The sequence below is a fragment of the Trachemys scripta genome, chromosome 20 (genome assembly GCF_013100865.1).
Source record: "Trachemys scripta elegans isolate TJP31775 chromosome 20, CAS_Tse_1.0, whole genome shotgun sequence".
In the NCBI taxonomy this organism is placed as follows: domain Eukaryota; kingdom Metazoa; phylum Chordata; order Testudines; family Emydidae; genus Trachemys; species Trachemys scripta.
This window is the reverse complement of record NC_048317.1, coordinates 18,337,540-18,352,508: the sequence shown is the minus strand read 5'-3', so window position 1 is coordinate 18,352,508 and position 14,969 is coordinate 18,337,540. Positions and strand designations below refer to the sequence as shown.

The 14,969-nt window shown below is 44.9% G+C and overlaps 1 protein-coding gene across 4 annotated transcripts in view; it reads left to right on the top strand.

Moving 5' to 3' along the window:
- The window catches only part of EYA3 (EYA transcriptional coactivator and phosphatase 3), a 133,264-nt gene that overhangs the window by 81,624 nt on the left and 36,671 nt on the right, over positions 1–14,969 (top strand). For all 4 annotated transcript variants that reach the window (XM_034753752.1, XM_034753753.1, XM_034753751.1 and 1 more), the window contains 3 exons: positions 7,027–7,112; positions 8,471–8,654; positions 13,085–13,224. In XM_034753752.1, coding sequence (XP_034609643.1) covers positions 7,027–7,112; positions 8,471–8,654; positions 13,085–13,224 — 410 coding nt within the window. The remainder of the gene's footprint in view (positions 1–7,026; positions 7,113–8,470; positions 8,655–13,084; positions 13,225–14,969) is intronic.

Here is a 14,969-nt window from a genome sequence, read left to right as displayed (position 1 = left end):
TACTCTATATAGAGCTCTGCCTGCACCCAGCCGGGTTATGCCATGCTGATGAATCCTAACAGCGTGAAGAACAAAAGCGGGGTGGAAAGAGGAGATTGAATGTTGTTCACTTGCATGCCGCGCCTCAGAATGCTCTTGTAACTCAAGCTGTTTCTTAGCAGTCCTGGGCATGAGTTGCACTAAGATTCATGTGTTGCTTCTTGAGGAAAAGGGTATTCTTTTCTTTGTGCTAGCTAGGGTGGCAGAGATGGTCTGCACTGGGTACCAGTGTGTGTGCTTGCTTCACTATACAACGTCAGCTAGAAAGTGAAGCTGTAGACACTGGAGCTGGATACAAATATCCACCCACCCACCCCCTGCCAGGGACTCACATTTTAATATTGGGAAGTAAAAGTGCTGCTTAGTTGAAAAAAATGTATGCAAAGTTACTTGTTTCAGGTTTGATTTTTGCCATTTTATTAGTGAAAATGTGTTTTCCGGTGAAAATTCATCCTTTGACAAATTTCTCGGATTTTTGAGAACCTCCTAGAAATGCCTTTTCAGAAAGGAATTTCAAGAAGTGCTAGTTTCTCATTTGTGTGGGCTTTAACATGACATAAATTGTACAGCTGATGAAGTGCATCATTAAGGCGGATGCTTTCTCAGCTCACTGCATTGTGATCAGGAAAGGCCCAAGGATGCATTTATCCTGAACTCATTTCCCATCATAGGGTTAGAAGGGACCACTGGAAACATCGATTTGTTGTGAGTTAAAATGGAAAAGTGACTGTCTAGAAATGGCTCCTTTCAGTGAAGCTGCTCTGCGTGTACCTTTGTTGACAAAAATAAATTTTCACTTCTTTGGAAATTGCCATAAAAATAAGATGATATGTAAGAGGTTGCTGGATGCTGTCCTGTGTCCTGCACCATCACTAGAATTGCCATCTAAATTCCAATTGCAGAATACAGGCTCACCGGGGGTGATGTGAGAGGTAGAAGAAATCCAACTTGACCCTCAGATTCTTGGAGTTTGAGGTTCTTCACTTACAAACTGTACGCATTTGATACGCAGTGAGAGTATAAATTTGGAGCCCCATGTTATCCTTTGGATGGAACTGCCTTTCAGAGCATAATTATGCTTTCTGGAAAGTGTCAGTCTTCCCTTTGAATTGTCCAGCTTTTTTCACGGTCACTATTATCATCTCATCATATAGAGATAATGACATTTTCTAGAGAGAGTTTTGCAAGCTCCGATAAGAGCTATTCCTTACTTCTGTCATACCCCACATCACCACCATCAGAATGAGACAGAAAGACAAGACGTGGGACAGCAATTCAGGAGAAAGAGAGGTGGGGATTAGTAGTGAGGAGAAGGAAGGAGGGATTATTTATTTGTATTGTAGTAGCACCTAGGAGCCTCAGTCAATGATTATGACCCCATTGTGGTAGACTTGGTACATGTATAACAAAAAGATAGTCTCTGTTCCAAAGAACTTCTAATTGAAGTCTCAGATGAGAGAACAGGTGAATAGAACAGACAGATAGGGGAGAACCAAGAAACAATCATACAGCACTACTCACCATGATAGGCAGTGGTCACAACCTGCCTAACCGTTGTAGGCATCAGGGGGTTTTCAGGAGGGATTGGAAGGAAGATACTGAGGTGCTTTGCTGATGGTTCCAGGCAGCTCCTCCCAAGTGTTAAAGGCAGCCGGGGGGACAGCCCAAAGGTGCGTTTGAAAGGTTAACCAGTAGGCACTGAAGGCCAATATCGTGGGCAGAGCAGCATCACCATCGCGTGACAGAGAATAGATGGGTGGGGGTAAGGCTTGAAGGGCCTTGGAAGTGAAGACAATAGTTTTGTGTTTGGTGCAGTGGAGAACGGGGACCCAGTGGAGGGATGCAGAGAGAGGGGTGATGTGCTCGAAGCCATGAGCTAGGAAAATGATCTCTGCAGCAGCACTTTGAATGGATACAAATGGGGCAAGATGGGATTTGTCCAGGCTGGAAAAGAGGAGGGTACAGCAGTCAAGACACAAGGTGATGGGAATCTGGATGGGAGTTGTGGATGGAGAGGAAAGGATGTTACTCAGGAAAAATTGGCAGGGTTTAGGCACTGCCTGGTCATACGTCTCTAGAAAGAGGGCCGGGTTGAAGATAACCCGCAGGGATGGGCCTGAGTGACATGAAGGATGGTAACTTCATCCATGGTGACTGGAGTTGTGGGAGGAGATTAAGAGGTGTGGCTGAAAGAGAGAGAAGGCACTTGATGAGGAGAGGGAGAATGTTCTGGATTTAGGGCAGCATGATAAAGAGGGCAAAGCCAGAGGGGGCAAAAGGAGATAGGCTGGCAAGAGGACAGGGAAGGGAGAGAGGAGTGAGTTGGGATTTAGCTAGGCAGGCTCTCCATTTAGTTTTAAGCCGGACAGTCCTGCTTTTCTAAGGATTGTCCCCCGTCCAGTACTGAGACCAAACTGGATGTGGTTTCACCAGGTATTGGATGGGGGATGTCATTTTGAAGAGCCCTCTGCCCTCTGGCATAATCTTGCTGCATGGGGTGCAGCAGCACGCTTTTCAAAATGGTGTCCATCATGTGGCATGGTGCGTGCGAGATCTCACAAGTGGGGGTCGGCCCACATCATTCCCAGAAGTACTGGAATGTCTGGTGTTCTGTGGATGTGTGAGTGGCCATGCTAGATGTAACCAGGGGCAAGCTTAGGTAGGGCTTGTTGATGATGACCGGAAGTCTGAATGAAAAGGCTGGTGTGGTCTGAGCAGGGGAGATGCAAATTTAGCAGCGGCAGGCCAGGCGGGAGATGGTTAAAGGGAAAGATGAGAGAGGTCTTTGCCTTGGGGACAGTGAGGGGAGGGTGAATTTGGGGGATAGTAGGAAGAAAAACTTTAGGATTTAGCAAGGCACTGGATGCTGGGAGGAGGAGGGAGCACTGAGATATGAGCCTGGAAGAGAGGGAGGGAGAAGTTGTCAGTGTAGACAGAAAAGGAAGGGAGATGGAATGGTGGGGTTAGGAGGAAAGATCAGGTCAGTTTTTGGAGTGAATGTGGTAGATTTGGTAACCTCACCATAGAGGTGGTAGTTGAAAGTATCCAAGAAGTTATGGTCACTGGGAGAGGAGAAGAGGTGGATATTGAGAACAGAACGAAAGCTTACGCCCAAATAAATGTGTTAGTCTCTAAGGTGCCACAAGGACTCCTCGTTGTTTTTGCTGATACAGACTAACACGGCTGCCCCTCTGAAACCTAGAACTATTTGGGACACCAAGAGAGAGCTGCTCCTCCCCTATTAAAGGACATGCTGCAGAATAAGATGCTGTCAGCAAGGTAAGAGGAGATGCCAGAGATCTCTGACACACAGAAGAGATGAGATTGGAAGAGAACATGATCAGCTGTGTCAAAAGTAACAGAAAGCAAGAAAGATGAGGGCAAGTGAGATCCCTGTAGATGTAGCTATTAGAAAGCCAGTAGTGGTGATCCTGGAGAGGCCATTAATGTAGTGGAAAGAGCAGAATCCAAAATGGAAAGGATCAAGGGCAGAGCTGGAGGAGTGGAAAAGCACTTTAGTAGAACAGACTGTTCGTTTGTTTGACTTCAGAGTCAAAGGGACTAAGAGAGATAAGGTGGCAGCTAGAGTCTTAAAAATGTTACTTAAGCATAATTATTCAGAATAAATGCTCTTTAAAACAAACCCTAAAAAACCTGACAGAAATTACAGGAGAATATGTATTCAGTGGTATGTGGTTATGCTGTATTATTGGCCCAGTTGATATGTATTTTAGTTCAAGTTCTGCATGTTTTGGTCTTCAGACTTCTGCCTAAAGTAATGCCATGGCTCAGGACTCTGGTGATTGCCCAGGTGCACTTACTGACTTAGCAAACTTGGGTAGTGTACTCAGATGAACATAAAAGCTCCCCCTGGAGCTGAAAAGCAGATGATTTTCTTTGAGCTAATTTTGCTAATGTATACACCCGGGAACCCGCAACTCCCACCGTGCATGCCAGAGGGGGCACAAACCAGTCTGGTCAGATGTGGAAGGAACCGCTGTTCCTTGCCTCCCTCACTGTTCCACTCCATGTAGGAGCAAAGCAGCCAAGTCAAACTTACAAAATTTGTCAATTCTACTTCTGCTTTGCTCTGCTCTCTGTTATTAGCATGTGAAGCAGAGCAGGATAGGGCATTTTAGGATGGTTGAAGTAGAGCATTCTGGGGTGAATGGAGCAGTGAGGGGGGCGGTGAAGATGCAGGGTCTGGAGAAGCAATCTGGAAACAGGAGGGAGAAATAAAGAAAACTGGGGGTGGGATAACAGAAGGAAGACACAAATCTCTGTGACTCCATTTAAACATGGGCCCTGGGGATAATTCCTTTTGGCATGTCAGAAGGGCAGAACGATGTTGCTGTATTTGTGGCACTCACACACACAGAAGAATTGTTGACCCTCAGGGTAACCTGTGTCAGGCGGTTGCTGAAAGAGCATTGCTGACACAGTTTAATATAACCCTATTAAAGACCTGGTACATTACAATATGTAAACAGGTGGGCCATGACAAGGCGATATCCTCAGGGTGTTGGGTAACAAGAGGAAGCATGTCTGTGTTGCTACCAGAATCCCAATTTGTTTTTTTCCTTTCTATAGTTTCTTTGACCCATTTTAATGGAGCAGCAGCGTCCTGTCCCTGGTTAAGGCTGAGACTTGCTTTCCATTGTAAGCCTGATCTTGGCCTCCCCTCTAACTCCTCAAAAATCTTTTATTTCAACTTTGGAAAGTGTGTGTGTGGCCTGTGGCCATAGACAATTCCTTGCTCAAATCTGAGATGCTTCTTTGATCCCAAGGGGTAGGCAAGGGCAAGTCCTGGGACTTGAGATAAAGATGGAAAATCCTGTTATGGTTAGTGTTACAAAACCATTCTGTACTGTTCACAAAGGTGAGGGATTTACAATGTGCCACCGTAGGTACCCATGAACAGTGGGGGCACAGCAGCAGCACAAGGACTTCACCTCACCTTGACCCTAGTGACTCTTGTAGCCCTACAGAGCTCTTAAGCTTTGCAGGTTTCCCCAGAGGATCCTACAGGTGTCCTGGCTTCCTGACCAGCTTCCCCAATCATTCCCTCCGTCCCCCGCTCTGCGGGCTCTCAGGCTTCTCCTAGCTCCGTACTGGGAGCAGGAATCAGATTTTCCTCCCCACAGACTTTTCAAAGGAGTTTCTGTAGGTCTTAATGGATTCTGCATGGGGCCAATGGCTCTGCCAGTGTGGGTGGAGCGGAGGCAGGGCACTAGATGTTTCCCATTGAGAGATTCCACCCGAGTGGGGCTCACAATAAATAGTTGGTTCTCTTTCTCCAAGAACACATCACCTTGTGCAGTTGTTCCCCATGTTCCCCTTTCCTTGCTAAGGCTTCTGTCTGGGTGCAGGGATCCCAAGGTGATGAAATTCCTCTGAGGCTTCCACAGGATCCATTGCAGAGTTCTGCTTCTGGGTTGGTGAGGAGAGTTTCCAAACAGCTGTGCTGTGTGTGTTGTTTTGAGAAAGGGCATCTTCTAAATGTGCTAAACTCCTCTTTCTGTGGGGCTTCCTCTTCAGGATGGCATTCCTGCACCAATGGTGTCTTTAGAGAAGAGAGAATTACCTCACTGTCATTCTGCGTTTCTTGAGATGCCATCTTGGAGGGTTCTCTCTCACCTCTCTGAGGGAAGGTCACCTTTCTTGGGTATTTTTTTTTTGCACCGGGATTTTCCTTTTTCTCTAAGGCACATCTTGGATCAGTTTTTCTTTTCGGGAGCTTCAACTCCTACTAAATTGAAGGAACTGACTGGAATCCTCAAAGGGCAGTATCTAGACTCACCAGGAGGCAGCATGCAATGACCAGGAAGGGCCTGGTGTGAGTTCTTCCCTTCCGCTGCCTCCCTCAAGGATGGGAAAACACCAAACCATTGAAGAGCCTGGGTTGTTTTTCAGTCTCGTGCTGAGATTCCTCCACAGGTGGTATCTGTAGAAAATGATTATTTTTTTTATGGCAGGAGATAAAATGGATGATACTGTGCAGTTTCCACAAAGAGTTCTTTACAGTCTGTGCTACCAGGAACCTTTGTTTTTATGGAGTTTGGGCAGGCATGACGGAGGCATAATGGCATTCTCTGATTGCACCTAATGTGTACTTTTGGATTTCACTGGACGTGTCATTTTGGGTTTCGGCCGCCTGAGACCCAAAGCAGACCGCAGTCTAATCTGACTATTCTGCTACTTGAAAACCATAAATGCTCTAATTTACATCCCTCCCCAAAGGGAGGCGCCTCCAGGGATTCAGGTGAACTAAAATTGGCTGAAAATGCAACCCTTCTATAGACCGGGTTGCTAAGCATCTCAAAATATTTGTTCTAGTAAAATTGTATCTGTAAGTGCATGGTCTGTCTCACAGAGCTGCTGTCAACAGTGATCTCAAGGGACCTGTTCCAGAAAATACTTGTAATTTCACATGGATTTCAAAGGTTAAATACCAACAGTTTCTCAGTATGAAGTAGCTTTATATGTAATGATTTAAATGGGTTTTAGTATTTCCTGAAGTTGTTGAATTCAGTGGGATCAAATATTTTAAGGCCTCATCCACAATGTTGGATAAAAATGTTATCAGAACTAATTTAAATGCTATTCAGATCTCTTACTGTTAGTATTGATTTATTTGTTTTTATCTGTTGTAACAAATACATCTTGTGTTCTGGTCTTTGTTGTCCCAAAATTTGAAATACAAATTAATAGAAAAACACATGACATTAACCTAATTAGCACTATTTGCGTGGCAGGAATGGAGGGGGCAAGGCCTTATAAAAAGTGTGATATAGCACATTATAAAAACATAGTTTTAAAACATTACGCTCCATCCCTACTGTCCTGGCAAACTCTGTTTAAGCTATTAGTTAGTGTAGTTAGGACTAGAAATGTGACTGCTTCACAGTTACAATAGGTCTTCTCCCTTTTACATTATTAAAATATATTAACATATGGTCATTCTTTGATTTATTTGTTTTTTTACAGCATCAACTACCAATGCTAGCCCAGTCTCCACGTCCTCGACTGTTGTCAATATTTCAACACCAGCTGTAGCCAGCATCTCGCACCAGGTAAAACATCTTGCTATCTTTTCTTCTCTCGGGCACATCTGGTGTAGCTTTTATTTTCAAATATTCTGACATCACAGTAGTTGGAGTGTAACTGTTTATTCATTTTTTTTAAGTACTTGAGTATTTTAAGGCTAAATATTTGTCACCACTTTAAATGGTCCCCAGAGCTTGTTCACTGCAGCATTTTCTTGCCAATGGGGACACCTAGTTGGGGCATGAAGTAAATTCAAAATTTTGTTGTTGGGCACTGGATTTACAGAGAGCAAGTTCACTGTGTGTGGAGAATTACTTCTGTGGTTAAAGTACAGGGCTGGGAGTCAGTAGATAGCTGAGATAGCTCAGTGGTTTGAGCATTGGCCTTCTAAACCCAGGGTTGTGAGTTCAATCCTTGAGGGGGCCACTTAGGGATCTGGGGCAAAAATCTGTCTGGGGATTGGTCCTGCTTTGAGCAGGGGGTTGGACTAGATGACTTCCTGAGGTCCCTTCTAGCCCTGATATTCTATGATTCTGTGATTCTCCTGACCACCACAGATTTTCTTTGGGACCTTGAGCAAGTCACTTCACTTCCTTGTACCTCAGTTTCCCACCCTGTCAATTTAGAGAGAAGTGAGGGTCAGTAACCATAAAGCACTTGGAGATCCCTGTGTGGCAGGCACTACAGAAGTGTAAGTAGCATAACTATGATTAGCTTAGGGCTTATCTACACTTATAACACTACAACAGCACAGCTGGAGCGCTTCAGCGTAGACGCTACCTACACCACTGAGAGGAGGTCTTCTGGTAGTGTAGGGAATCCACCTCCACAAGCAGGAGTAGCTAGGTCAATGGAAGAATTCTTCTGTCTACACAGTGACTTAGGTCAACTGAACTACGCTGCTTAGGGGGGTAGATTTTGAACAGCCCTGATCGACATAGTTATGCCAACCTAATTTTCAAGTGTAGAATTCTACAGCGAAGAATATAGTCACACAGCTTTTTAAACCCTTCTCAGTCTCCCTCAGCAAGGAAAGGGGAAGGGGATGCATCCAAAGAGTCTGACAAGATGGTGAGCAGAGAGGGAGAACCCTTCTGATATAGTTGGAATTTAAAAACCATTCATTAGCAGGCAACACTGTTTCTTCTCCCTCCGTAAGTTTGGAGTGGGCGATCCTGTCTGCCTACTTGCTCTTTCCCCCTTGGGGACCAGCTCTTTCTGCCATAGAGCGCTCTCACGGTGCTGGGGGCCAAAGCAGAGAGAGCCTGAACTTTTGCTGGCGCTTCTCTGTCCCAAAGGCATTCTAGCCCAGCAGCCCATTTGGTTTTCAGTGTTTTCTGAGGAACAGCCTTTTCCTACCTTATTTGATCCTTTCTTTGAATAGGAATATCCTACCTACACAATTCTTGGCCAAAGCCAATACCAGCCATGCTACCCAAGTTCTGGCTTCGGGGTTATAGCGCCAGCAGATAGCAGCCTGGAGAGTACCATGTTAGCAACCACCACATATCCAATTGAAAAAGCAAATGCCATGGTGCCTACGCGGACGGCGCATAGACATTTATCTGGTAAGTGCTGCAGCTTTAGTAGGGTGGATTTCAGACCTCCTCTGTTATACAGCACGCTGGCGGGCCTAGCAGGGAGTGCAATTCAGAAGTGTAATAAGGGGCATCGTTGTGTGTTGATGTGTGCAGCGCATATTCCGTCCATTTTCAGGGAAGGATTTTTGCCATTTTGTTTCTCCTTTGGGCCTAAAATATCTGGTTTCCTGACCCATTCTTTATCCTATGCTCCCACTACACACCCTTCAGTATGATGTGGAAGACTGCGGAGGTCATATGGTTATAGGTGCCATCTGCATTAAACTTCTGCCTGTCTCTGGTGGCTGCTGTCAGGTGGGAATTAAAGATCCCTTGGAACACTTCAAATAAAAGTTAAAGATAATTTTGGGGGAATGGCCAACATTCCCTCTCTCAATAACATGCTCTCATGTATGAGCTAGTGCAGCTGTGTCACTGCACTGCGGGCATCTAACTCAGTGTTGTGCAAAGCATCTGGGATTCCTTAGCTCTGAAAGTCTCTGCATGAGAACAAGTTCTTTCCCAGCATTGCTCATGAAATTCTTCCCTTGCCTTCCTCCAATCCCCTTTGTCATATTAACTGGCACTGATGAAGGCAGCTCTGCTTGTTGCCTGTTCCCCCATGGTGACATCCATTTTTCACAGTGCTTCTGAAGCAACTTTCTTCTTCCAGTGAGGGGGAAACAAACGTGCGCTAAGTAAAGACTCCTTTCCGAGTGGATCAAGTTTCACACAGTTCCTCTAGCTCTAAGTGATACCGAGAGCCATCCCATTAGTTGTTTCTAAGGCCCTTCAGGGAAGGGAAATGAAAGTTAAACCAGGCTCTGCAGAGGAAGGGGAGCTGACATTTTCTTTTCTAAATTAGCAGATGTTTTGCCCCTCTCTACTCTGATAGACCCAACTTCCCCGTGATGACCACTTCCCTTGGCTATGGTAGGATGAGCTGGTGAAAGTTAGGGTTGGGAAGGTTATGAGGAGAGATCCTGAGGGAAAAAGACACACTCACTTTGCACTTATATTTATGGGCTGAGCTTGAGGCCTTACGCTCAATTTGATGGTATTTGCCTGTCTGTCTGTCACAGGATAACTTCTGAATGCCCTGTCCAATTAATTCCTAATTTCAGCAAATGTTCTAGGTATCAGTGGCACCCTGTTGTGTTGGGGGGAAATTGGAAAACCAGGAAGGGGGAAATGGGGGATACATGGATCCGTTACCATGTGTTTAGCACAGCCACAGCTTCATGTACCTGTGCAATTGGCTGTAGATCAAAGAACTGACAGATTACACCGATGAGTATCTTCCAGCATAACAGTACCCTGCATCTAATCTCTGCCCCCCCCCCCCAATTGAGTGTAGTGTGTTAACACCCTGAATTACTTTACTCCCAGGCAGAAAGAAGAGAAATAATAATGATGAATAAAGGTGGGGGGTCATACAGAGCCACGGTTGGGGGTGAGAAGAATGGGGGCATGCACAGTGCCCCTGACATGAGGGGAAGAAGGGGATAGCAGAAAATCCCAGTGGGGAAAAGAATAGGGGACCTTGGTATAGGAGTAAGGGGGATGCGAACACCTTGGGAATGAGGGACCCTAGCTGGGAGGGGGACCCTGGTATGAAGGAAAATGGGGTACACACAGGGCAAAACTACTGACATAGGAGGCAGAATGGGGGATCCTGGAATGGAGGGAGGAAGAAATGGTGGCGCGCACAGCCCCTGGCCTGAGGTAGAAGGGGGAATGGGTTGCACACAGCCCCTGACTTGGGGGTTAATGGGGGACCCTGGTATAGAGGGAGGAGGAAATGGGGGCACACAGAGCCCCTGGTGTGAGGGGTGTGTGGGAGAGTTGCTGGGAGTCCTTAAAGTAGAGGGGGATGGGAGGGTGGCCCACAGGGGGCTGATGGAGGGATACAGTAAGCCCCTGGTGGGTGCAATGAACTCAGCCTTCACAAGCTATGAAGTGTCCTATCCCCTAGTATGTGTCATAGTCTCACACAGAGATTTCATATGTAGGGGGATTGGGTTGCCAACCTCCAGAATTGTCCTGGAATCTCCAGAAATTAAAGAAACATCTTTAATTAAAGATTGTCATGTGATGAAACCTTCAAGAATACGTCCAAACGAAATTGGCAGCCCTGTCAGAGGATGTGAAAGCACTTTACAAAACCCACATTGTACAGCTGGGAAAATGAGGCACCAAGAGAGGAAGGATGTTTTAAAAACAGAGAAAAGCTGTAAGAATAATTCAAGGCCTAGAAAACCTGCCTTGCTGAGAGTGGTGAAGGAGCTCAACCTGTTCATCTTATCACTCATCTATAAATATTTACAGGGACAAGATTTCTGATTGTAGCAGGCTCTTTAATCTAGCATTCAAAGGCATAACAAGATCCAGTGGCTGGGAGTTGGTCAGCAAAGTTCACCTGGAACTAAGATGTACTTTTTTTTTTTAATAGTGAGTGTAATTAACCATTGAAACCGATTGCTAAGCAATGCAGTAAATTCTCCATCATTTGGACTCTTTAAATCAAGATCAGATGTCCTTCTAAAAGAAATGCCCTAATTTAACTACAACTCATTGGCCTTCATGCTGGAATTGTTGGGTGAAATTTCCTCATTGATCTGAGGTAGAAACCAGGAAAAGAGAAATTCCAGAAAGTACTTTGTATATAAATGTCTTTGTGTGTCCCGTTAATTTCCCCAGTCTTTTGTCAGGTATTTTAGTTAAAAGATGCAGCAAATGTAGCCGAGAAGGATTTAACTGTTGGTCTAAAGCTGTTTTCCTGTTGTCTGGCTGACCTTTTCTGCTGATGTCATGTCATGATTCAACTCACAATAGTGCATGATTGGGACCTCATCACCAAAAGGCCCACATCCCTTTCTTACAGGGGTAGAGATGGCTCTATTACTTCCTGAGCCCCTCACAGTAGGATTGAGGGGGCAGTGGTGGTTTCCCTTTTGATGTGCCACTGTGGGAGGAGTGTTAAGCCAGAGCCTGGCTAGGCTGCTTGGCAAAGGCTGAGAAAGTTGTGGGGCCGAGTTTAACTAGCTGCTGCTTTAAAAAAAACCTGATTTTAGATTTAGGGCTCCCAGTTCAGTAGCTTAAAATACTTTAAAGAGGGAAATTAATGCCTACTATTGCACCTCACCTGTTAGACCTGCTGCCTTTTCGGCAGGGTCTCTTGGCCCTTCAGCAACAGTTAACTAAACAGGGGTGGTTTAATACTCCCTGTTGAGTCTCTCCTATTTCACACTGCACTGAAAGTGGTACAAGGTACTAACTGCTGGGGGATGGGCAGTGAGGAAAGGCATCCAACTAGCCCAGGAACCTGGGGGAAACGAGATGTTAGATGAACTAACTTAATAATAAGTGTACTCTAAAATGGGTCAGAATCCTTTCCAAGAGAACTCTTTCTCAGGGCTCAGGGTCTTGCAGGAACCCTCTACAAATATTGAGTTACCATTTTTTAAATGAAATTTAAATAGAAGTAGCTCTAATAGCAGTTAGGCAGAGGAGGGTTTTATTCTTGGTACAATTCTTAGGTGGCTGGAGGAACTCTGCCATTTATCTTGTACCTTAGCCAGCTAACCGCATTCATTTCTGGGTATGTCTACACCAGGGGTAGGCAACCTATGGCACACAAGTTGATTTTCAGTGGCACTCACACTGCCCAGGTCCTGGCCACCGGTCTGGGGGGCTCTGCATTTTAATTTAATTTTAAATGAAGCTTCTTAAACATTGTAAAAACCTTATTTACTTTACATACAACAATAGTTTTGTTATATATTATAGACTTATAGAAAGAGACCTTCTAAAAACGTTAAAATGTCTTACTGGCACATGAAACCTTAAATTAGAGTGAATAAATGAAGACTTGGCACATCACTTCTGAAAGGTTGCTGACCCCAGGTCTATGCTATTTAAAAAAAAAAAAAAAAAAAATCTATGGCACAAATCTCAGAGCCCAGGGCAACTAACACAGGCTTGGGCTGTGGGGGTAAAAATTGCAGTGTCGACTCTGACTGGAGCCCAGGCTCTGAGGCCCTCCCCTCGTAGGGTCTCAGACCCTGGGTTGCAGCCCAAGCGTCTACATTCAATTTTTAGTCCCATATCTCAAGCCCCACAAACCTGAGACACCTGACCTGGGCCAGCACTGTAGATGTACCGTCTGACTGTGCCCCCATCATGGCTTACTGCTGAATTGACTGGGGAGATGGGTGTGTATTGACATGACTGGACAGAAAAACTATGCATTTGCTCTATGTAGGTATTCAACTGCTGGTGCCTCAGTGAGGTGCAATAACATCTCGTGTGTCCTGACTGATATATGGCCAAGAGCTGTCAGGAGGAGAGGTGTGTTGGGACTGGGTGCTTATTTTGTATGATCATGAGATGGGAACAGTGTTGTGTGTTTCTTTTAGGAGATCCATCCACAAGTCCATCTTTGCCAAGAGCAACAGCCAGTAAAGAGTTAGATGAGCAGACTAGGAAAAACATGGCTGGGAAAAACAGGGGCAAGAGGAAAGCAGATGCCTCCTCCCCTCAGGACAGTGAACTGGAAGTAAGTGAACAGTCTGGTTTTCTGATTAGTCGTTTTGGAAGAGCAGTCATGCCAGCGTGTCTACCTTCCCCTTTCTGGCAGGGGAAAGGGGCTGGGATAATTGGGTAAAAAACAGGAGGAGCACTGGAAGTCCAGAAATGCCGCTCTCTAACCAGAGGCACAAAATTAAGACACTGTTGATGGAGCTCGATAAAAGAGCGGTGGGCCATTCCTATAGGGGACACTCCACCTAACCACAAAGTGGGTGACAGAGCAAGCTTGGCCTGATGAACTTCATCCTAGGGTACTTAAGGAACTAGCTGAAGCTATCTTGGAACTGTTAGCAATTATCTTTGAGAACTCCTGGAGGACAGGTGAGGTTGCAGAGGACTGGAGAAGGGCAAACCTTAGTACCTAACTTTAAAAAGGGAAGCAACAAGGATGTGGGGAATTATAGACCAGTCAGCCTAACTTTGGTACCTGGGAAAATATTGGAACAAATTATTAAGCAATCCTTTTGTAAGCACCTAGAGGATAATAAGGTTATAAGGAATGGCCAGCTTGGATTTTTCAAGAACAAATTATACCAATCCAACCTAATTTCCTTCTTTGTTAGGGTTACTGGTCTCGTGATTAAGGAGGAAGCAATGGATATGATATATCTTGCTTTTTAGTAAACCTTTTGACACAGTCCCACACAACATTCTCATAAGCAAACTCATGAAATGTAGTCTAGATGAAATTACTTTAAGGTGGGTGCACAGCTGGTTGAAAGACTAGTCGGAGTACGTATCAATGGTTCGCTGTGAGACTGGTAGGGTGTGTCAAATCAGGTCCCGCGGGGATCTGTCCTGGGTGTGGTACTGTTCAATATTTCATTAATGACTTGGATAATGGAGAGTATGCTTATAAAATTTGTGGACGATGCCAAGTTGGGAGGGGTTCCAAGCGCTTTAAAGGACAGGATTAGAATTCAATACAATATTTCAGAACTGTACTGAATTCCACCTTGTTGATTTCAGACAAAACTAGTGCCAAGTAATGTACTTAAAAAGCAAAAATCAAATGCACAGCTCAAAATGGGGAATAACTGCTAAAAAGAATCTAGGAGTTCTAGTGGATCACAAATCGAATATGAGTCAACAATGTGAGGCAGTTGGTACCATGCTAGGGAGTGTTAGCAGAAGGTGTTGTATGTATGAAAAATCCACACCCCTGAGAGATATAGCTATGCCAACCTAATCCCTGGTGTAGACACTGCTAGGTCAACAGAAGAATTCTTTCATTGATCTTGCTACTGCTTCTCGGGGAGGTAGATTAACTACTTCGCTGTAGTGAGTGTCCGCACTGAAGTGCTACAGCAGCTCAGCTGCGCCATGTGGCTTTTTACATGTATACATATCATTGGACACAGAAGGTAATTGTCCCGCTCTACTCGGCACAGGTGAGGCCTCAGCTGGAGTGCAGTGTCCAGTTCTGGGTACCGCACTTTAAGGAAGATCTGGATAAATTGAAGAGAGTCCAAGAGGAGAGCAATAAAAATGATGAAAAAGCTGACAGTGAGGAAAAGCTGGACATGTTTAGTCTTGAGAGAAGAAGACTGAGGGAGAACTGATAAGTCTTTAAATATGTTAAAAGCTGTTATAATAAGGATGAGGATCAATTATTCTCTATGTCCATTGGCGGTAGAATAAGAAGTAATGGGCTTAATCTGCAGCAAGAGGGATTTAGGTTAGATATAGGGAAAACTTTTTAACTATAAGGGT